The 24,670-nt window shown below is 42.2% G+C and overlaps 2 protein-coding genes across 2 annotated transcripts in view; both read left to right on the top strand.

The window, feature by feature from the left end:
- Positions 1-8,239: 8,239 nt before the first annotated feature.
- slc16a9a (solute carrier family 16 member 9a) lies at positions 8,240-14,561 on the top strand (the record flags this gene model as incomplete). The annotated part of the gene is made up of 5 exons (XM_080740239.1): positions 8,240-8,438; positions 11,100-11,243; positions 12,563-12,658; positions 13,178-14,059; positions 14,377-14,561. The coding sequence occupies 5 exons, from the start codon at positions 8,240-8,242 to the stop codon at positions 14,559-14,561; spliced, it is 1,506 nt and encodes a 501-aa protein (XP_080596365.1).
- Positions 14,562-18,501: 3,940 nt separating this feature from the next.
- LOC308297285 (protein FAM13A-like) overlaps positions 18,502-24,670 on the top strand; it is a gene marked incomplete at its 5' end in the record, with an annotated part of 42,887 nt that continues 36,718 nt past the window's right edge. The window contains 4 exons of the mRNA XM_080740698.1: positions 18,502-18,531; positions 18,969-19,170; positions 20,828-21,037; positions 23,593-23,773. Of these exons, the coding sequence (XP_080596824.1) occupies positions 18,502-18,531; positions 18,969-19,170; positions 20,828-21,037; positions 23,593-23,773 (623 nt within the window). The remainder of the gene's footprint in view (positions 18,532-18,968; positions 19,171-20,827; positions 21,038-23,592; positions 23,774-24,670) is intronic.

The following is a 24,670-nucleotide window of genomic DNA, read 5'->3' as shown; positions in this document are numbered from 1 at the left end:
ATAATCTATAATGTATACACCAACAGCATTTCCCCCCAGTAGCTGCCACCTAACTTTGTGTAAACAACTTCACAGTATATTCTTTATACAGCCGATTAGGTTGGTGCAGTTTAAGCATAATCGTGCAAGAAAGGACAGAATTTGTGTGTGTGTGTGTGTGTGTGTGTGTGTGTGTGTGTGTGTGTGTGTGTGTGTGTGTGTGTGTGTGTGTGTGTGTGTGTGTGTGTGTGTGTGTGTGTGTGTGTGTGTGTGTGTGTGTGTGTGTGTGTGTGTGTGTGTGTGTGTGTGTGTGTGTGTGTGTGTGTGTGTGCAGATACTGTATGTGAACCCTGCAGCTTGCAGACGAGCTGCTTATGTACAATAGTAAGCCCTTACTTATACTTTAGTGTTGGTCTATTAATAGGCTAGTATTCTATAACGCATCAATAACTGCAAAGAAATATGCAAGCAAGTGCAAGTCAGTGTAATTGATAAGTCAGTGAGAATCAATACGGTGTAATGTTGAAAGGATAATACTGGGGTCACTGTACTGTAACACTACCGCCCCTCTTGCGTGCACAAACGGCCAGATCCCCATTATCTCTGGAACTGTAAGGAATCACATGTCAGTTCAGTACCAGAGAATGTAATTAAAGTTTCCACACACTCTCTCTCGCTCTCTTTTTTCAGGGAGAAGGGGATTATAGATTGTAAATCTTCCCGTTAAGACCTTTCCTGGCTGTGGAGTTGGACTGTGGGAAACAGTATCAAAGTTCCCCCAAGGTGCAGGTGTAGTGAAACACATTGCATTGCTAGTCTCTAATACTCTTTTATTGTATTTTTCTTCCATCCTCTCAGTTTATCTCAGTTTGACACTTGGGTTAATTGTGTTATAGTGCTACTAAGAATTTGTGTGGGTGGCTTTCAAGTAAACGTCTATGCTTACGGCAAGTTACCAAATGCAGAACGTTTGGGCAATGTCCATGAATGCATTGCTGCAAGTCAGTATACTGTAAATGTAATTTAAGATAGCTTAGAAAGTTAACTTTAACTTGTTAACAAGTTAAACTCTGTATTCTGATAGTTATCAGAATACAGAGTGTATTATCAGAATACAGAGTGTGAGCACTCTGTAGTTATCATTGCTAGAAAGTGTTTGTTCAGTAACATGGGCCTCCCCGTCTCTCCAACTTGTATTTACATTTCTTTTCATGACTTCCAATTTCAGTTGTTTATCCTGTATGAGTTCTCTCTCCTGATTGGAAGAACTTGAACTGAGAGTAGATTTAACACAACAAAAAGGGGTTTCTTCCCACTTGGATGGACGGACGGACACTATCAGCTTATACAGTTACAAAAAAGCTGAATAACTACCAATGTGATGTAAAATAGAATAAAATAAAGTATATACAACCTATAGCGCATGTGGTTGTCTTGGTTACTAAGCTGGTGTCTGTGTTTCAAAGGATGATTGGAGGGCAGAGTGTGCCCTCAGTGGAGATCTGGCCCACCTGTCTCACACCATGCAGCTCACTGGGAGCACTCCAGGGGGCCACAAGTCAGTCCGAAGACTCATTACGCCGTCTACGTGGCTACGAGTGCAGTTAGGGTTAGTAATGGGGTTAGTCGGAAGAACGCAACGTAGTTGGTTAAACTGTGCACATGAATGAATGAATGAAACTTTATTTGTATAGCACCCTTCATACAAAAATGCAGCCCAGAGTGCTTCACACAACAAAATATAAAAAAACAAAACGGCAATAATTACAATACAGCAAAACAAAAGTAAAATAAAACGTTAACACAGAAGATAACAGCAATAACAATAGAATAGCAACAAGCAAAGACAGTTAGGCTAGGGTAGGATTATCTAAAAGCAATAGAAAATAGATGAGTCTTAAGTTGAGACTTAAAGCTGTCCACCGAGGTAGACTGCCTTAGATATAATGGGAGCCGGTTCCAGGCCGTCGGCCCATAGAAACAAAAAGCAGCTTCACCGTATTTTCTAATTTTCATTTCAATGCTCGGAATTTCAAGTAGGTCAGCAGTAGCGGACCTAAGGGGACGGCCAGGAACATATCTATTCAGACAGTCATCAAGATAGGAAGGTGCCAGGCCATTAACACATTGACCGCCATTTTAACATACCTCCGTACTCCCACCTGCCATTCGTCTCCATAGACTTCCATGTAATTGGGTGTGCACGGATCATGCACACCCATGCCTAGATAATGCACCACGTGTGTCCACATTGCTCACAGCTTTCAAACAAAAAAATCCGAATGGAAATCCGTTCAGGCATTCATGAGATAACAGCCACTATGTTTAACAAAGATGGCTGCCAAAATGGCTGCCATGCTTGAAAGATGGGGTTGCTATGGGGGTTAAACATGCAATTTCGCGATTGCTATCATGCCTACTCCATTTTTGGGGGTCAAAAAAAATTTTTGAAAATTTTTTTTTTTGATTTTTTCTTTTTTTTTTTTTTTAATTCTCGGGACTATCGGGCCTGGCGGGGAAAGACATTGGAATAATCTCGGGACTATCGGGCCTGGCAGGGAATGAGTTAAGGGCTTTGAAAACAAGCAAAATAATTTTAAAATCTATTCTAAAGGCAACCGGAAGCCAGTGTAGCGAAGCCAAAACTGGACTGATATGCTCCCTCATCTTAGTTCTTGTTAAAACTCGGGCAGATGCATTCTGGATGACTTGTAGTCTGTCTGTAGTTTTTTTAGGCAAGCCAGAGAAAAGGGCGTTGCAATAATCGAGTCTAGAAAAGACAAAGGCATGAATTAATGTTTTAGCGTCATCCAGTGACAGAAAAGCTCTAATTCGGGCGATATTCCTAAGATGGAAGAAAGCATGCACACCCAGAACATGCTACACTCATTTACACACATGCATACACCACTGATCCTACTGACTTCCATGGTTACATATTGAGTTTGTTTGCATTTTGGTTATTTAAGTTAGTGTTAATAACATAATTTAAATGTTCATGTTTCGCGTGGGCTCCCTCATTGTTGGGGGCCCGTCCTAGTCTTTAGGGGGATGGACTGCAGGATAATATAGAGTTTGGGTTTGTTTGATGTCTAATGTGTGTTTTAACTGTTCGGGGTTGTTGTTAACACAAACAAGAACACTAACAAATTATTATTTGTTAGTTGGCGTGTCCCAGGGGGGAAGAGCTTGGTTATTGGAGTTAATTATTTTTGGAGTTGCCTATCGGTAGGGTTGAGCAACTTGTCCCTCTGGCCTTAGAGTTTATTTCAGTTTGTTTTAGTCGCTAAAACAACAGATATTTGTGTATATAAACACAATTAACCTAATTTCTGGATGGGCTGCCTTCAGTATTTGAAGTCACATTTGCTGACTGTCAGGCGAGTAACGGCAGATAATGCAGGTAAATACAACTAGAAAGATGCAATTGGAAATTGCAAGTGTGGTTGCCATGACGCAAATTTCGCAACCATGTGAATTTTCCACATTCAAGTAAATGGGGAAAATAATGGCCATATCATATATGGAGATCTCTGTGTCAGTCCTTGTTCCTTTTTTGCCCATATATGGAGATCCCTGGACCCTGCCCCTGAATGTTCCCCTTTCAAGTCAATGGGGAAAACGTATTCTCTAATATTTGAATGGCCATACTGTATATGGAGATCTCTGTGTCAGTCCATGTCCCTTTCATGCCCATATATGGAGATCCCTGATGTCATCAATATTTAGCCCATATCTTGGAATTCCCATTTATGAACATAATACTGTGTCATTCTCATGTGGTCTATATATGGACATACTCTGTCAGTCTCGTGTGGTCTTTAATGTCAGATATGATGATGTCAGACATCAAATCCATATTTGGGAAAAGTTTTTATTTTTAATTAAAGTCAATGGAGAAAATTAATTCTCTAATACATTTATATAAATTAAATTATAATATAACCTATCTCTTGGCAATATAATAAAAGGTCTATTCAGAGCCTGAGGTCACCTAGGAGAAAGTGCAACTGAAAGTGGGGCCTGGCTAACACCAAAGGCCAAAGGGGCATTACAGTAGTCTAGTCAGGTCGAGATAAAAGAATGTTAAGTAGGCCTATAAAAGGACTTGACCTTAGATAAGAGCTTCCACTGCAAAATGCTACATTTCATCGCAGAGTTTATCTGTTTGTCCAATTTACAACCACTGTCCATCTTTGCACCCTGATTTTAACAGTATTTTACACTATGGCTGCAGGGGAAAACGGTTCAATATGAAGCACATCACATGCAGACAACTCTGGGTCCAAATATCAGGACTTCAGTTTCGCTCTCATTAAAGTTGTCTTTCAGACATCAAAGAATGGCTTTAAAGAGTTTGAATCTTTTTATTAAAGGCAGTTAGATTTGTGTTGTCTACATAGCAGTGAAACGAGATGCCATATTTTCTAAGAATGGGCCCTAAAGGGAACATATAAAAGGAAAAAAGGATTGTCCGGACAGTCTGGTGGTCTAGGTCTTGAAATTTTTATTTGGGGATCCTTGGCATGAAAAGGTTTGAGATTAGAAGGCATTTGTCAAATCGGCCTCAGTTCTTAATGGGTTAAAATAAGTGGGGGTACCTATAAGCAGAAGAGAAATGTACAGTATGTGGAAAGGTTAAACATACAACAGCACATGGTTAGTGATATGACAGGGGAGAGAGGAGAGTTCAAATAAAACAGGCATGTGATCAGAAAAAAACTATTGCATATGTCAATGTTAAGAACACGTACAGTAGACCATGTGATAAAACATGTGGTGGGACTTTGTCCATCATGCCAAATCAATCTTTTTGTCTATTTAAATGCTCAGTGTATAAATATATTATGTATGTACACAAACTACTTTAATAATAGCATCTAGGACTAGGTGGTGTAGTTAGAGCATAAAGAGTAGCCTATTCATATTATTTAGCCTTTTGTATACAGTAAAAAAGTATGTCTTCTGTGTTTGGTCTGTGTGCATTTACTGCATTATGATTATGAGCACCTTATGTAAGTCTGTTGATGTCAGGAACTACCTGCCACACATACTAAAGCTATAAAACTAGCCTATATGTTGGACTGTGACACATGCAGGTGTGCTCTCTCACACACACACACACACACACACACACACACACACACACACACACACACACACACACACACACACACACACACACACACACACACACACACACACACACACTCAATCCCTCATTGTCATGTTTCTTAGTTTATTCTGGATTGGTAGCACCTTAGTAATGTTAGTATGCTTCTGCAGGTGTGTAGCATACCCCCAGCCCCCAGGATTTGAACCGAGGGTCAAACCCACCAATAAAGCCATGGGAGCAGGGCTGCTGTGTTACACTTATTATTATGCAATGTTGCATTAGACTATATTATTTAGTCCATGCACTGTTGGTACTTTACTACTTGCCACCTTTATGATATTGTTTTTGTCTTTTTATGGCACCAGAAACATATTATCTATGGTCCTATAGGCTATGTTATTGGGGCTATATGGTGCCATAAAAAGGGAGGAAAACAAGTACAGCTCATGGGTGATAAGTGGCCTAGTAGTAGTAGTACTGTATTGAGTTCATCACTGCTCTGCAGGGAGGGCGTTCATTCCTGTCATCACCAGTGTCAACGCGCGCCCACCCAGTGTGCAGTGCAGTACTGTACAGTCTACACTGCTGGTGTTACTATAGCCTATACTGCCATTTGCCAACAACCGGTTCAGACTGGATGAATGACAATATTAACAATGTCACCAGGAGGCAGACCTCACACAACCAGCCCCATCATCACACCAAGGGGATGTTGCCCATATTTAACCTGAAAACAACATTCGTTTTTTCTTTTTCTTTTTTAGGTTAGGTGCTCTTTTTGAGACGAAAACTCCACTTTATTTGTAGCTACTCAAAGATGTGGAAGTGTCCTGAGGAGCCCATCAGGTAAAACTCAAGTTTGTGTTTAACCAGGCTATGCTGTTAATTGCGCATGGAATGCAGTGGACAGTGTTCTTTAATCCATTGGTTCTCAAAGTGGGGTCCGTGGACCCCCAGGGGTCCATGAGAGAGTTTCACAACGTAGCACGAAGTGATGCATTGTGAGCTTTATAGATCTGCTATTGTCACTAGTTAGTTAGTTAGGGTCCCGGGCAAACATCTAATGTCTCTTTTGGGTCTTGAACTGGGGATCCCAGGTCCCTGGCAGGCTATATATTTTCAAATGGGGGTCCGCGGGCTAATACAGTGTCCATTTGGGGGTCCTTGACGTGAGAGCCACTGCTTAGTCCAAATTAGAGGTGGGTGGGAGATGAATGCAGTTAATGCTCCCCACTGCTACTACCCCGCATTAATATTGCCTACCAGTGCTACCCCACCACTACAATGTCATGTGGATGATACGCCCCCAGCAGATCTGTATTGTATTGCTGTCTGCTCACCGCTGGGCGGTGGGCGCACATGGAGGAAGCGCTCATCTCCCTCCTCCCTAAAGCTGGACCAGCAGAAACAGCTTTGAACCGGTTTTGTTCGCCGGCTATAAAAACGCGTATAAATCGGATACTACAAGTATGCGAATCGTTGACACCGGGTGCAACGTTTGCGCCTCAAATGTTCAGCATCAGCCGCATGTGATGGTGATGGCTGTGTTTTCTGCATACAACAAGACAGCAAGGACAGGGACACTGACAGCAGCATCCCGCTCTCCCTGTAGGTAGTAGGAGCGCACTTGATCTGCAGGCTGCCCGGCTGCTGCTGCTGCTGCCCTATTGTTGTTGTTATTGCTTAGGTGAGTGTTGTGTTGTGCATGCATTCATGCTGTTGCTTTTCTTCTTCTTCTTTTTTCTTCCTTTTTTCTACACCGCAAACAATGCACGTTTGATCACTATAGGCTACTTTATCACCACTTTAAGCTTATTCAGGTTTCCAGAATGACAGTTGACAACAAACACTGGGTCGGGGCCGATTTGTGGGTCGTGGACACATTTTTTATGGTGAATGGGACCCTTCATATACATTTTTTGTTTCCTACATTTTGTCAAAACTTTTCCAAAAAATATTCCCCCAAAAGCTAAGATTTTCTTGAATAAAAAATATAATGATTTGTAAAGTAATTTAATTCATAAATAAAATAAAAGTCTAAGAATACATTCATACATTCCATACATTTGAAACAAAATGTTTAAGAAGTAGTGAGAATAGCCGATCTACAAGCTCACAATGTGGCACGAAGCGATGCATTGTGAGCTTTATAGATCTGCTATTGTCACTAGTTTGGGTCCCGGGCAAACATCTAATTTCTCTTTAGGGTCTTGAGCGATAAAGTTTGGGAACCACTGTAATTCCAGGGAGTGTTGTTGAATTACCTATGGCCACTTGGCCAGGGCATTTTAACCCATATGTTATAACCATTCATTGGAGAACTGTTATAACCCAGAAGAACTGTGTGATAATATATGTACCAAGTAGGTTAGCATTTTAGTAAACTGCTCTCTCTCTAGCCTTGCTGATATTTGTGTAAATGTTCACCAACATCGGCACCCCTGGTTAGTGCAGCAGAGACTTTGTTGATGTTACTGCAGCAATGGTGCTTTTGCTGCATAAAGTCACTCCCAGCACAAATTATTTATGAGAAAAGGTCGAAAAACATCTCATGTCAGCAGAAGAAACTGGGCATGTCTCTCCTATAGGTCAGTGTCTCTTGAGGTCAGGAGGATAACAGTAGGTGGGGAGTTAGAGCAACTGAATCAGAACAAAGCAGGTTAAGGTACATGGCAGTTTAGGGGGAGGCAACGGGCATTCCCATGCTTTCCCCTCCTTCAAGGTGTGGTTTCAGAGGATAGGACAAAAGGGGCAGCTCGCTGTGAGTTAGGTGCAGTCCGTCTGTGATCAAGACCTAACACAGGTGACCAGCCTGCCTGCCTGCCCGGCCAGGCAAGAACGATCAAGCCGCCTTCTCTACATCAAGGCTGTCCGTAAGTGTTCTGTAGAGTGAGTGCTATTAGAAAGACTGCCAGGGCTTTTAGGATAAAGTTTCCTGTGTGCTCATCTAGTGGAAACTGTTTGTCTCAAAGTCTATAATGCTGTTTTGGCCATCGTTTATTATCATGTATTTTCTTTTTTACGAATAGTTTATCACACAACTTGTTTTTAATGACAAATGTTTTTCTCTTCTTTTTTTCTCCTCTATATAGCCGTCCTTCATCAAGGTTGTACCAGAACCAAGAGAACAGCTCCAGCACAACCATGACTTCATCAACCAAGACATTGGACGGAGGTTGGGGTTGGGTGATTGTCGCAGCCTGCTTCATGGCTCAGTTCCTGGCCTATGGAGCGCCCCAGTCGGTGGGGGTCCTCTACCCAGAGTGGCTGCACATCTTCCAGGAGGGCAAGGGCATGACGGCGTGGGTGGGATCCCTGGTCTCCGGAGTCGGACTCATTGCGAGTGAGTAGTTAATACCGTTGCATTAATCCTGCAGATGTGGGTCACTGTTTGGGTCAGTCAAGTTAGACCGCTGCAAGTCATGTCACGAGAATTACAGTTAAGTCATGTAAAAAACTAAAAACTAAACAAAATGTCATGCCGGAAGGAAGGGAGTTAAGTAAAAATGGATATTGATGATGGATATTGTTGATTTGATTTCACAGTGTTATAGACGTACTGTACAACAGAGACACTTTACTGAATTCTGTTTTCTAAACAGTCCAATTTAAAATCTTTCCTAACTTATTGACGTCAGCGTCTAAATTGACCCGTGGGAACCTCAGTTAACTTGTGCTCTTGTTACCGTAACACACATTTTGCATAGTATGACAATTTTAGACTCACCTACCTCTTAATCTCACCTACCTGTATAGATGCCAAAGTCACTTCCTTCAGTTGCATAATACGACACAAAGCCAGGTCAGGAAGCTCACTGCAGACAAAAGACTGGTCCAAAACTCTGTACAAAGACGTTCATGTGTCGTGGTGATATTGGCTTTCACGTTACATTGTACAATCCCAGAGGAACTGTTTATTTGTTATCTACGGTGCGGAAATTCCTATGAGCCAGCAAAAAAGAGCTTCAATGTCAATTATCTACTATGAAAGATGTGGCTGTGAAAGAGTATGTCTTACTTTAGCACCTCTGGTTCAATGGGACAGAAAGAAAAAACTGTATCAATATCTGCTTGGCACTTTGCCCGCTGTGCACCTGAAATGCTGAGTTGTTTTTCATTGATTTGTATCTGGAGTAAGCCAAGTGCAAGTCATCCCTGCTACGAATGTTAGATCACCTTGCACTTGGCAAAGATAGTGAGACACATACAGAGATATGGTGAGATAGTCAGAAACTGTGAATGAATGTACGGTGTCTCCATTATGATCTAGCAAGGTTACATTGTTGTATGATCTCCAATACTTTTTGATCCTCTGCCGATCTGACTACAAGCTCACAATACGTCACATGATTCTTATAGTGTTGTGCAAGTAGATCTAATATTTTCGCTATTTTTCAACAAGTTAAAACGTTTTTAAATCTTTCAAAGTGTTTGCCTATAATGATTAGCTCAAAATAGGGACGCCAGGTTGAAAGTGCCTAATGCTGAAAGAATTAAAGGAAATAATACCTGAAATTGTGTGCAAGATGACAAAGACTTTTGAGACTGGAGAGTGAATGTCAGAATTATTAGTCATGAGACAAGGCTCATTGGAAAACTTAATGTCATTAAACAAAACATTCTTTTTTTTTTTTATTAAATCAGTAATAAATGTTAAATCAATAAAATCAACTGTGTCACAGACAACCAATCATATTTCCAATACTGCATGCAAGCAGACCGATAGATGCTGGAGCATGCTGTCTTAGATGACATTTACGACTAAGGAGGAGGCTGTCTGCTAACCAGATCTGTCCTCATGCTGTCCTCGCCCTTCTCCAAAGTGGTTAGGGAAAAGTCATGACTGGGCAAATCTCGCCTCAGGCTCCGGCCAAGTACTGGACACGTCACGTGTCACAGCTGTATGACAGTCAGCAGCATTGCGGTCCCCTCGTCCACGACACCCGGCTGCTCGCCCCACTGTTCAGACGGGGAACGGGCCATAGGAAGGCTTGGTTCTGTGCCATCATTGCCAACGGTTCACCCTCCCCCCCGGGATATTGGAGTTCCCATTGAGAATTCGATATGTGCTATATACAAGAAGTGACGCCCGCGAAACCAGGGCAGCCAGTCTCACACGCATAGAAACTCTCACACACACAGTCATGGTATTTTCTTTATTGACTCTCTCCACTGAAAAGTCAGTACACTCTCGTTCTGAGCGTGCCTGTAATTACAAATTCTGTTTTTTACGAGTGATGGAGAGCGCAGCTCTGGGAGATTATCGGATTGTATTGGATATGATCTGGCAGCTTCCTGGAGCTTCATACACTGTAAAATCCTGAATGTTAATTATAACAGTGTAGAAATTGCCCCATCAATCTTTTTACACAACACATCAACACCCCTTTTGTTTATACCTGATCTTAGGAAGGAAGGTAGAGAAACTATGCACAATTACAATACTCGCCCCCTAGAAGAGCGCGTGTCAAATAACTGTTGCTAGATTTAGGTCCTCTGTGCCAGGGGTGGGAACATGTGAGGAGGTGGAGGGGGGTCACAAGTTTAGTGAACACACATGCATGTGGAAGAGATCAAGAGGCAGGACACTGTGCACTGTGTTTGGAATGAGCCTCCAGTACAAGATGTAATTCTTACATAAGATGGTGATGACAAAATGTTCACAATAAGGGAAGATCCGGGAAAAGCCTGCCGTGTGTGTTTCAAATTGAGCATTATGTTTCCCTATCATAAAAATAGCATCCCATGTCTGAGTATTATTTTCCTCTTTGTTTTGGTCTTTTGTTTGTTGGGGAAACCGATCTACCTCGTTCAACCCAAGGATCCGGAAAAATAACACACAAATTGGTATCATATTTTTGTTGCCTTTGTTCCCCAAATGTTTTTCCCTCCTCCTTAACTCACTGTCCATCTGTCTGTCTCTCTCTTTGTGTCTCTTTGACTCGCTCTTTCTCTGTATCTCTCTTTGTATCTCTCTGCCTCTGTCTCTCTCCCTCTCCCTCAGGTCCTGTCTGCAGTGCCGCTGTGGACAGCTTTGGGGCGCGTCCCGTGACCATTTTCAGCGGTGTGATGGTGGCGGGCGGGCTGATGCTCAGTGCCTTTGCTCCCAACGTCCAGTTCCTCATCTTCTCCTATGGGATTGTTGTCGGTAAGGAAGCCCAGCGGAAACCTCTCCGGTCGATCTATATAAAACAAATGTTTTTTATAGACAGTTTCTGATGTTGACATTGAGAGAGAGTCAGAAAGGGCGCGATAGAGTGGGGGGATGACATGCAGCAAAGAGCTTTGGTTCAGATTCAAACCTGGACCAGCTGCAGGAAGGACCATATAGCCTTATTTATCTTACCAGGGGAGCTACCGGGGCACTCCTTCCAGTGCATTTTATAATGTAAAAGCGAAACCTGGAATGAGTCTGGAGACCAAAGATATGTCCCCCCTTGCCTCGAATTGGCCCCTTACATACAGTAGAGGCCTGGTCCCTTGCCTCGAATTGGCCCCTTACATACAGTAGAGGCCTTGGTGATTGGTTGATATGAGGGAAAAAAGAAAATGAGATGGAATGTCCTTGTTCACACAGTGGTCATGAACTCCTGCCCCGCACAGTAAAATCCAGTGTTAATCTAAAGCTGACAGTGTGAAACAATACGAACCATGACATGATTTTACTGTGTGGGTGGGAGATTTTATAATTATACAAGAACGAAGGGTCAGTCATTAGGTCTAACCACAATGTAAGACAGGCTAACCATCCTCTCCTTCCATTTAGTCAATGCCATTTGCATTTATGCAAAGCATGCATGGTTGCGGTCTAAACTTTTAGCAGCATGTCAGTTTTGTGGCGTCTGTGTTTTATGTTGTGGTGTTGACAAGGCAGAGAAATAATGTCCTGGCCCCATCTGCACGTGACTCTTGATGCCTCTAGTGACACCCCCACTCCCACAGTCTGCCCACTCAGGCCCCATCTCCACCCGCTATCTAACGCTTAGTGACAGGCAAGCTGCGCTCTAGGCCGGTCAACCACATCAACCACGTCAGCCTTCTCTTGTGCTGCCTGGGAGTGGAGGCCATGCATATTTGAAAGGCAGACTTCTATTTTTGGAGAGCCCCTCAGACCATGGCTTTGACTCTGCTCACACGTGCATCTCTGTTAATGCTCATCGAGTGATGAGCCAGATTCACTGAGGGCCAACGTTATATGAAAGGGATTTATGTGTAATTCATCTCCGCCTGCAATGATTTTCTGACTCTGGGCGTACACTGTACAGTAACAGATCTTGCTTATGTGTGTTTGAACTGTAAGCTAATCACAAATATTGCAGACTACACAAACAGCAATATATTGTACCGTATATTCATATTTTAAACAAACGCATCCTGACACATGTAGCAAGCTGCAGATTACGATTACAATAGCAGTTTACACATTTTTAAATGGTGTCTCTCTTTGTTGTCTCTTCCACCCTACAGGCTTGGGCTGTGGCCTGGTCTATGCTGCCACTTTGACCATCACCTGTCAATACTTTGACAAGAGACGCGGCCTTGCCCTCGGCATTGTCACCACAGGTACTGCAGCCTCCTCTCTGCTCTGTGCACTGCACACCACTTCTTTCATGTATGGGCAGCCAGGAATCTAGGGATACCACGGTAAACATCTGTAGCGTAGTAGGCCCTGTGTTAGGTTAGGGGCATGGACTGGTGACCACTGACTCAACCAGATTGACTAGGAATCAAAACTGTAAGCCCCATCTCTTAAGCAGTGCAGTACATTTTGGTCTACAACATCATAGGTTTGGTGTTTGTAGTGCACAACCATCCAGTTATTACACTGTCCGAAGAAATAGAAACGAAAGAAAGAGAAAAACATAGGACAAGACAAAGAAGACTAGACAACATCACCGTCAGGATTACTACTTTTAAGAGAGTGAGATATACTCCAAGCGTTATTTATTAAGTACCCACCGTCAAAGTACAAAAGTCAGGAGGCAGCTAGTTTTCATTAGAGGTGTTAATCTAACATTTTAGCGACTGACCTTTTATATTGAGGCAAGTTGTACTAAATGATGCCTTCCTCTGCCCACCCAGGCACCAGCTTTGGAGCGTTCATCTATGCCACAGCTCAAAATGAGCTGATTGTGCTGTTTGGCTTAGACGGGTGCCTGCTCATCGTTGGAGCCCTCGCACTGAACCTGATGGCCTGCGCCGGCTTCATGAGGCCACTCAACATGCCAGGGTACTACCTCAAACAGAAGGCTGCCCTGGAGCGCAACAACGATGAACAGCTCTTCGAGAAGCCCCCTCTGGACGAGTTGAAGATTGCACCAGGTTCCAGCACCGCTGACCCGGAGAAAGCTCTGATGATGGCCAAGGAGGTGCTCATCACCATCGACGGCAAAGACCTCGTCATCCAGACGGAGAAGAAGCAAGGCGGCCTCCTGGCCACCTCGAAAATCGTCAAAGTCATCAAGAAGAAGTGGCAGGCGTACTCCAAGTACATGACCGCCATAGCGGACATCATGCACGATCGCGTCCTGGTGGCCTTCTGCGTGGCCGTCTTCTTGTTCAGTCTGGGGGCTTTCCCTCCCGTGCTGTTCATGGAGGATGTGGCGCAGAGTGAGGGCTTGGTCGAGGAAGTGAGCATCATCCCCCTGGTATCCATCGTGGCCATCGGCACTGGGGTGGGCAAGCTGGCGCTGGGAACCCTGGCGGACGTCCGGTGGGTCAACAGCATCTACCTGTACGCCTTCACCCTGCTCGGCACAGGCACAGCGCTTCTACTCATACCCATCACTAAGAGTTACTTGGGACTGCAGATCCTCTCTGCCATAGTGGGCTTCTTCTCTGGGAACTGGTCCCTCACCTCCTACATCACCACCCAGATTGTGGGTCTGGAGAAACTGACCCAGGCCCACGGCATCCTCATGTGCTTTGGAGGCTTTGGAATCATGCTCGGACCCCCTGTTGTGGGTAAGTGGACTTTACCTACTGTATGTCTCAAGAAGTAGTTATCAATTATTGTGTAAATTAGTGGTTTGGTTGCTGGATGCTTGTATGCACATGAACTCTTATGAGGTCAAGTTTTTTGATAACTCAAGCATTGGAACATTTATTTGGCTTGGCAGACAGAGTCAATGGGAGTGGGTTAAACCTCTGTAAAGAGTTGGCCTGTGACTCTTCAGCTGACTGCAGCATCTTTCAGGAAACTTTGCTGACTCTGCTAAACAGCCACAATTCATCTTTGTTTCTCCTGTTGTCTAACTTGTCTCTTATTTCGTCATTTCCAGGGTGTTTCTTTGACTGGACACAATCGTATGACCTGGCGTTCTACTTCAGCGGGACCTGCGTGTTGCTTGGAGGATTCACTCTCTTCCTGCTCGCCATGCCCTGCTGGGACAGGAGGAGGTCTGAGAGCAGCAGACCAGACGTCCAGTACACCAGCAGCTGTGACAAAGTGGCCTCTGTAGCCTGAACAACACAACAACCTTACAGTACCATCACCTACAGATGCCTAACAATCTTCTGCTAATAGACTGGTCATACACTCAGCCCATTAGGAGTTTAACCACTCAGACCCTATAGTATGTCCGGGGGCTATACATGAAATCACTTTTCCGGAAATAGCTGATCTACAAGCTCACAATGCGTCACATTACGACACATTGTGAGCTTGTAGATCCGCTGAACGCTCACCCCTTAATTGGGATGCTAAGGTCCATGTGGTTCATTTCTCATTCCTTGACACAGGGAAGTGTTTTCCCTGTGTTTTATTCAGGTGCCAGATTTCCATATACAGAAATACAGAATTACAGTGTACCTGACAAACATTTGAAACACATATACAGTACTATACCAGGCCTTTTTCTCTGGAACCTTCCTGTGCTTCTGACAGTTCTTACGCTGAAATGTACTTGAGAATCAGAAGTCTGTGATGCAGAAGTTTTTATTTTATTTTATTATTGCCTCATTTTACGAGGCCAATTCAGCAACATAGTTAGTCTCTCAGATCCTCGATCCTGTTTACTTGTAGTAGATAATTATTTTCACTTTCATAAAAGAGGCATTACTTTTGGTTACCCTTGGGAGCACAGCATTCTGCATTAGGTCACTACAAGTGTCCTGGTGAATAATGTTATATATATATATATATATATATATATATATATATATATTAGAGCACACTAATGATTGTTCATGTCAGTCTGCGTTGCTGAGCTGTAATGCCAAATTTCCAATTCCAAAGACTTTCCCAGGAATTTCACCTGGAAAACACTGTAGATAAAAAAGAATTGGAAATGTGGGAATGCACTTTAATGTCATAATTATGATTCTGGCTGGTCTTTATGTTTGTTTGTTTGTTTTTCTTATCCTGTTTTTTTTTTTTTTTTTGTAACTATAATGAATCCCTGTGTATCGTACCAAAGCACCGATGACGGTGAATGCCTGTCCGCACAATATGCCTGTTGAACTATCTATATGCCTTGCCCTGAATCAAACATACAGTAACTGTTGTTCTCAGCTGCCTTGACCTTGTACCGTATTTGAACTGTCTGAAATAGTTTGAATCTGAAAGATATACCTCCTCCTGTCTTCGTAATCAAGTCCAAGACCTTCCTGAATAGTTTTATCACATGTGCATAGCAGAGAGAGAATAATCATTTCCATTGTAGCATGCTGATAATCTCTCTCCATTGCATGCATAGGATAATGACCCATTCACTGCATCTATTTTCACCAGGCTGGACCTTGCCAATCTTGTTTAACTGTTCGTTTAAATATGTATGTGTGTGTGTGTGTGTGTGTGTGCGTGCGTGCGTGTGTGCGTGCGTGCGTGTATATATAATATGTGCGTGTGTGAGAGAGAGAGCGTGTGCGTCTGCATACATGTGCAGAAAATAGTTTTTTTAAATAACTCTAAATTTGTAAAGTTCTCTGTTATAATGTCACATTTTATATGCACTGAGCCAGTCATAGATTCACCATGTATGTAGGCCTTCTGTAAAGTTAAATGCTATTTGATTATTTGTTTTTTTTATAGATATTACTATGATTATAATTGTAATGAATACTTTGCAGTAGGCTATTATGGTCACTTGAATGCTGTATGTAAAACTATAGTCTGCTACAGACATCTGCTTTATAGATGAGATTATTTACAATTGAATGTGTAAAACTACAACTGGGATATTGGTGTTTTACTTTCTGTAGAAGTTATTTGACTTATTTTCATACTTGTAGAAGGTGTACAGGGTGCAAATGAAGTACAAGAAATACAGAAAGACAAGAGACAGTGTATTTGGCTGTCACTTAATTTTTTAACTACTTATTTTATATGTCAGTATTACAGTATTTACTATTTATGCCTGTTGGTCCGTTCTTTTATTTTTGTTATTTAAAAATGCCAATAAAAATATATTTGAAATGATTAAGTGGAGTTTACTCATGTCAATAATAGACCCTTTTCAAGCACAGTTTGACAAATACACCCAGCTGAAGGTTATAACAGACCGTTTGTCAGCCTTCTGATTGGTCCCTGAGACTCCCTGACTGGCCAACCAGAAAAAAACATTCACTTTTTGCTATCGGGGGTGGAGTTTGTGCAGTGGAGAATGTTGCTTCAGCCTTTCAAAAACTGTCCGCAGTGCGCGACACGGAGATCGGCCGGTACGGTGATAGCGACGGCAAGCGTCAAGCGATCTCGCTCATCATAACGAATAAGCTTCAACAAACTAGTTCACATGTACCTTATCAATGGTCTAAGAGTCACGATTGGGTACATATAATTTAAATGGGCAGAATTACGAAAAGCCAGCCTATTATGTGAGGAGAAACATTCTCTCTGTCCTCTTCCTAGTACCCAAGATGCAATGCGCTTCTCTTTCTATCTCTTATCCAGAGGATTAAACTAATTAAAACATTTATTTTTCGGGGGAAAACTACTGTTTTGCTATGTAATTACTGTACCTTTTTCTTCCCTTTTTATTAATATCACGTAGATGTGTTTTTTGTGGTACTTTATATAGCTGTAATGAGGCTATGAAGGGAAAAAAAATCGCATCCACTACCACTATAAAAGAATCTGCAAAGAGGATTCTGTCCCACTGGGATTAAACAAATTAAAACATATATTTTCGGGTAAATCCCCTGTTTTGCAATGTAACTACTGTACCTTTGTCTTCCCTTTTTATTAATATCACCTAGGTGTTTTTCCTTTGGTACTTTATATAGCTGTAATGAGGCTATGAAGGGAAAAAAAATCCCATCCACTTCCACTATAAAAACAATCTGCCCAGGGTTAATGTCCCATCATAGTAACAGGGCAGAATGGGGCGGGATTTGCAAAAGGGTTTATTGTGTTGTGTTTCTGTGTGTCAGTGTGGACACACCTACAGTATGAAACACCCACAGCCGGCGTGAGCTGTGAAAATGGTCAATGTCAGTGTACTTCAGTCTCATTCCAATCCATGTTTATTGTTTATAGCCAATAGCTTTACGTTGGCAATGGCATGGTTGCCAAGCCATGCAGTGGTGGAAAAAATACTAAAATGTTTTACTTAATAAGTAAAAGTAGCAATACCACAATAAAAAAAATACTCTGTTACAAGTAAAAGGCGTGTGTTCAAAATGTTACTTGAATAGTATTGGGATAAAAATATACTTTGAAATAGCCTACCAAAAGTAAAAGTATAGGCTACAAACATTTTTGAAAATAGTATAAAATAGGGCTAAAGTGATTAATGTAGGTCTATATGTTTTACAATATAATCAATCATTTATATCTAAGTAACTAGTAACTAAAGCTTTCAAATAATCGGAGTCATAGTGCAATATTTGCCTCTGGAGTAAAAGTTTTGGATATTGGAAATACTCGAGTAAAGTACAAATACAAATACCTCCAAATTGTAGGCTACTTAAGTACAATTATACTTGCACTGTGCTTTTTGATAATATCCGAACATCCTGCGACTGGAAATGGTCTCTACGTTGGTTTAATAAAAAGAACAGAAAATGAACGATTTTCGCACACACTGCATCGACACTAATGAGTGCGTTTTTAGCCTTGTCCTGGCAACCGTCTGAAATCACCATGACTACACTATTATGTCACATGACCAGCAACCTAAACAACTTCCCCGAGAGCCCCGATGGCTGGCAGCCGACGACGCACCGTTAGAATATTTATATTTATTCATTAAACCTCTGTTTTAGAGTGACGTTCCAGTTCAAGCAATCCCAAATCCTGTAGGATCATCATGTCAACAGTTATATTTCACTTGTTATATTTCAACTTTCCAATTGGTGGTTCGTTGGAGCATCACAATATGTCGAGGAGGGAAAAGGACGTTGTCACACTTGGAAAAATGAAGAGCTGTCCTATCCATTAAGCTAAAAAAGAAAAGAAAGGAAAAAGGATGGGAGCAAGTGCCTCAATATCTCTCTGTGTAAGTTTAACTCATTTTGTGCCAGTATTAGTGTTTTTTTTAGGAGATGTGACTAAGCAAATAAGTGTATGCAGGGCTTTTATGCAAGGATTAGTTTTGAATTATTAATGTAGGCTACAAATAATTGAGCTAGTGGGTTAATTAAACTTTGTTCAGTTCACTGGGTTTTCACAATGTTGTAAATGTTGTCATAACATCTGGATTATGTAACTGCATTGCTAAGCAGCTATTCATGACCTCTTTATAACCTGGGTCATTAATGAATAGCTAAGATAAGCAGTCATCATCTGAGTATACCCTAGTATATCACAGGGCATCTCAGTGCAATTATGTGGAGGATCATCACATTCCAGAAAACACTCCTTTTTATGTGATACCTTGAAGGCAGTAATGGGGAAATTAATGATACTAACAGCATGTTCCGTCTCTGTGAGCAGAACGACCCATCCTCTGTGAGGATCAGGAGGTCTAATGTCAAAGTGGGCCCAGAGCCCACTACTCCAGCCCGGGTCCCAAAGCTTGACCTGGGGTCCAGTTCGGTGTTTGGTGTGGCCCTGGAGAGGCTGAGAGAGGATGGGCAGCTGGCCTGTGGCGTACCCCTCGTATTGAGACAGATGGTGGAGTTTCTAGACAGGAATGGTAATAGAGTTGTCATGATGCCATATGTGTACACCAGGGGTCTTCAACAGGGGATCCGGGACCCCTAGGGGGTCCTCAGTGTTACTAAAGGGGGTCCCCCAAATCTTCCAATGTTTTAACAACTTGAACCTTAGTGTCCATATTCTGAGAAAAAAAAAGAGAGCACACTAAGTGAGTGAAAGGTCAAGTTTATTAAGTATTGACAGTTCAAGTGGTTAAATATATGAAAACACAAATTGACATGAATCCAAAATACACTGATGATTGTGCTGTCAAACGATATGGAATCTATGAAAAGGTTGTGGGGGTCCCTGCTCAATCTCCCTCTCAACTAAGGGGTCCTTCGCCTGAAAACGTTGAAGACCCCTGGTGTACACACACAATATTTTGCCATTCCACTTTTAACCGCATGAGTAAATGTTTCTATTTCATTGTCAAATGTGACATTTTAAAATCTTACATTTGACAAAATGCACTCACACCTACCGGTATGTAGACTTTAGCTTTTCTCAATCGCTTGGATGCATTTCTTGAAACTCTGACCTCTTTCTCTTAACAGAGCCCCACCATTAATGCAACTGGCCAATACACTATTGCACTTCTCATTCACACAGAATGTAAAACACATTATCCAACATGATCCATTCGCATTGACACAGTTTTTCACCGAGTAAGTCATTGCATGCAAAATACTATATACCAGGGTTCCCCAATTAGTTTTCCCCAAGGGCCACATTATGTCTAGTGTACCAAGCCGAGGGCCACAACATTGCAGGGGGCGACGGTGGCATTCCCACTACTCCAGCGACAGTTTTCGTCGTTGGCGGGTGAAAATCTTGTATGTCCAAAACTGTTCGTTTTGAATTTATCATTTTAAAAATGATTTAAACTAGTGAAAACAGCCGATCTACAAGCACACAACGCCTCGTGGTGCGAGGCGTTGTGTGCTTGTAGATCTGTTGTTTTCACTACTTTTGTGCGACGGCCTTGTATGATTTGCGAAAGAACGTACACATTTGGAGATGCGAGATTTCCACCCGACAACGACGATATACTAGTGTTGTTGCTGCTCTTATACCACCATTATTACTGGGGTTGGTGGGGGCCAGACAGTAGCCCCCCACGGGCCGCAAATGGCCCGCGGGCCGCCTGTTGGGGAACCCTGCTATATACAGTTCAAGGGGGATTGTGTTTGTACAAAATATAAGGACAGCGTCATGGGTGGTTGAAGTAAGTCACTTCTCTTCACACAGTTGAAGAGTAACCCATGCTGTCCACCCTACAGGTCCAAATGGTGAACACAATACTCACAGGCATACAGTATATATAAATGCTAAAATGTTCCTGTGCACGGTTACTACATTTTGTGTCCAGAAATATTTTACATTGACAGCGACACTAACAGTATGTACACAATCTGTCCAGTCTTATGCAAATACCTTTTAACGCAATGACGATTATTATATACATTTGATGATATTGTGTTTGTATGTACATTGTTGTGATTGGCTAACTTAGTATATCTTGATGCACGTGGCTATCATTTTGATTATTATAGTTTTATGAGAAATTATTGGGGATTGTACTTAGAGTACTTTGGGAATGATGTTAGAGTCTGAGGAAATGCATTCACTAACTGATCCTCTTCGATTCTCAGGAGTGCACCAGAGGGGTCTGTTCCGTCTGTGTGGCTCGGTGGTCCGAACCAGGCAGCTGAGGCTGCGCTGGGACCAGGGGGAGAAGTTGGACCTCCAGCAGGAGGGTGATGTTCCCACGGTGGCCTCCCTCCTCAAGCTCTTCCTCCGGGAGCTTCCGAGTCCCCTCGTTCCAGAGCCTCAACGCAAAGCTCTGGCTCTCAGCTTCACAGGTACACTTTGGAGCCTTTTCCACCGGCAAAGAACCGGTTCTGGTTCTTTCTCCCGCCTATGGGATGAACCAGAGGTGAGCTTTTCCACCGAGAACCGAGTTGGTTCCTAATCGTAAAAGTTGGTTCGCGGCCGGTTCACAAGAACGAACCAAGGTTCCAAGAAAGTTGCCATCCCATAGGCGGGAGAAAGAACCAGAACCGGTTCTTTGCCGGTGGAAAAGGCCCCCATGATTACCATTAGCCACACTACAAAGTACACAACAATCCATAGGAGACATAGTCACCACACATTAGCATTTCTTTCAATTATTTTTGGTAGATTTGAGGAATTTAGAAGGCTCATCACCAGTGCTTATTCTGAAATATTAGTTGGACATATCTAAATCCGTTATTAACCTTTGGTGTGACATAGCGGTTTTTCGACATGTATGGTTGTGCGGCTTGTGCCGTGGATTTGTGGCGTGTTCGTGCTGGTTCACAGGCTAGTCTGAATGGGCTCTGCTGTAAGTGAGCCTGGGTGTGGTATGGGCATGCGGTGGGGTTGGGTGGGGTTGGTGTCCCACCCTGATAGTGGGAGAAATATGTAACAAAAATAGGCTAATGTGTTCACTTCCGGCAGAAAGCGTGAACATTTGCACTTTTTTGTGGGCTGAATTCAAAAATTGACGGATCCAAGCACTTTCCCCATGGGATCTGGTAATAAAATGGGAATTAAAGATTGCTCTAATTCACCCCCCCAAAAAAAGAAAATAATAATCTTCTTCTGTTTTGTAAAAAAAAACATCCCTTGGGCTAAAAATGGACCCTACAAGACCCTGTGAAAAGTGATGACTCATACTAAACCCTACTAAATCATAGTTTTGTGGTTTCCATTTTTAGCCCAAGGAATGTTTTTCGTGCAAAACAAATGCTTGCAATGGATTCAGAATCATGAAAAAACTCTAGTTAGACCCCTCACATGCTACTTAAAGAAGATCCTTTTTTTGGGGGGGGGGGGTATTTTTTCCCTGTATAGTAAGTGAATTAGAGACATCTTTAATTCTCATTTTACGACAAATCCCATGGGAAAAGTGCTTGGATCTGTCAATTTTTTAATTCAGTGCACAACAATAACTCTAGGTGCAAATGTTCACGCTTTCTGCCAGAAGTGAACACCTTTTTCACATATTTCTCCCACTATGAGAATAGGGACTTTAAGCAAGGACGGCTACGGCAGTAGCAAGGACGGCTATAGACGCGTCACCATGGGAACCAAAGAGTTCAGTAAAAGGGGTTAGGAACCCGTCGCCGACGGCTGTTTGCTTAATGATTTTGACTGCTGCACCCCTTTCAAGATATGTTGTGTGACTCAGCACTGTGACTTATTGTCTTGTCTTGAATTTGAAATGTGTAAATAATGTTTTTCTTTGTTTAGTTTTATGTCTCATCAAAATATCAGCAATAGAGGCTAAACTAACCTAAGAATAATTGCAGACTAGATTTCATTTAGAACAGTTGTAGTCTCATGCAATAGGTTGCATTGCTGCTACATCAGCCTATTCTTCCACCAGTTACTGTAAATTCTCATGGGGAAAAACCAAGGAAATTGAGGAGAAAATAGGCTACTCCCAGTGAATGCAATGGAACCCCAAGTCTTACTGGCAGCACCAGGGGAAATGATACCATGATGATTATTATCCCTGGAACCACCTTGTTCTAGTCTTGACAGCGATCTCCCTCCTCTGTCTTCTTACATAAGATGCAGACTCTACATTCAGAAATGGGGAATACGTGCCCTAGGGACCAGCCATTGACTATCCTGTCACCGCCAGTGCTAGATTATGCTATACAGGTTGAGTTCAGGACAGTGTACCTTTTTGCCTGTCATAAGAGACTGCAGAATACTGACTGACAGTAGCCAGCGTGTTATGTAATTTGCTTAATAATTTGGGGTTGTGATATAAAACGGTTTCAGAATCAATTCAACCGCTGCAACTCCAAATCTTGCTAACCAATGAGGAGGACAACACCAAAACGCACCGAAATGAGCAATGTATGCCAGTTGTGAAAAGTAACTAAGCACATGTACTTAGTTTTAGACCCCATGTCATGAGAATGCACAATGGAACAAATTATGAAACCCTTTTGAGTCTATTTGGTAGGTTCCTTTTACTGACAATAGAGGCTTTAGTCATAATCATATCGTGGAGATTTAATTTTTCATGATATCGTCCTCCGTCATGCACTGGGATCAATTCACCTTTTATTTGCTGAGCTGCATATCCGGTACCATTTAAACCCTCTATTGGTAAAAGGTACTTATAATATACCTACTTGATACAGTCTTTTTCTCACTCAAATGTCTTAGCCAAAAAATAGCCGATCTATAAGCTCACAACGCGTTGCAACGCAACACGTTGTGAGCTTGTAGATCTGCTATTTTTTGGCAAATCGTGTTCCTCCGCCCCAGGATAATGAATTTTGATTATCGCGATAATATCGTAAATCGCGATTTCTTTTGTCACAATGATCGTGATGTGAAATTTTCATATGGTCCCATCCCTGTTGTGTTGTAGGATGTGCCGGTGAGGGAGAACTGAACCGGTCTCTCAGAGAACACCTGGGCCACCTCCCTGACGACAGCCTGTGCGTCCTGTCTTACCTCATCCACTTCCTGGCCAGGGTGGCCGCTCACAGCCAATCCAATCACATGCCAGTGGAGAACCTGGCAACCATCTTTGGACCCTGCATATTCCAGTGAGTTGCTGTTTCTAATGACATCACCAAGATATAGGGGTGGGCGATATGGAAAAATACAATATCACGATATTTTCCCAAGCTGTATCACGATACACGATTTCATCACGATTCTTTTTCGCGTTGGTTTTTATGGTTATTTTTCAAGTTACTTGACAAAAACTAGACTGGGTTCCTTTTGGGAGGTCTAAATTGAACTTTACAAGTATGTAACTCTGACAGTATACAAATTAAACCAAATGGACCCTTACGGGTCCATTTGGTTTCATTTGTATACTGTCAGAGTTAAGTGGAAACCTTGACATTTTAACGTTTGAGAACTACTGATTTAGACCAAAATGCAGGTTTAAATTGAATTCTGCAATGAATCTCTGTATTAACGCTTAAACAGTATTTTTTTACAAGGCTCCCTCAATTGTATCACGATATATACGATACCTCTGAAAAGGCATATCGTGGAGACATTCTATCGTCTCAGCGATAATTATCACCCTATCGCCCACCCCTACCAAGATATCTCTCAGAGCACTGATGAGACCTACACCGTAGGTTCTCAAAGGCATATGTTGGGCTTTAATCAATTATTTTCTTAGCGAATACCCTATCGAGTACTTATCTTGAAGCGTATCTTTCGATCAATTTACAATAAGCAAGGACACCACAAGGTGACACATAAAATGCATAGAAATAGTAATCTAGAATTGTAGGTAAATCAATAACCTATCATCAGTATAACAGTAGAATAACCCAAAAATCTATAATCTGCACATCTACATTACATTTTAGTCTTTGCATAAGCCTGGATATATTTTTTATATCAATGAATTGACGGCAAAAATTCTTGGTATGCTGCTGGAAGCTGAACTTGGGTGATTGTGGGCTTGTTAGCACCATTTT

The sequence above is a fragment of the Nannobrachium achirus genome (genome assembly GCF_963921795.1).
Source record: "Nannobrachium achirus genome assembly, chromosome: 13".
Classification (NCBI taxonomy): Eukaryota; Metazoa; Chordata; class Actinopteri; order Myctophiformes; family Myctophidae; genus Nannobrachium; species Nannobrachium achirus.
This window is presented reverse-complemented; position numbering and strand designations above follow the sequence as displayed.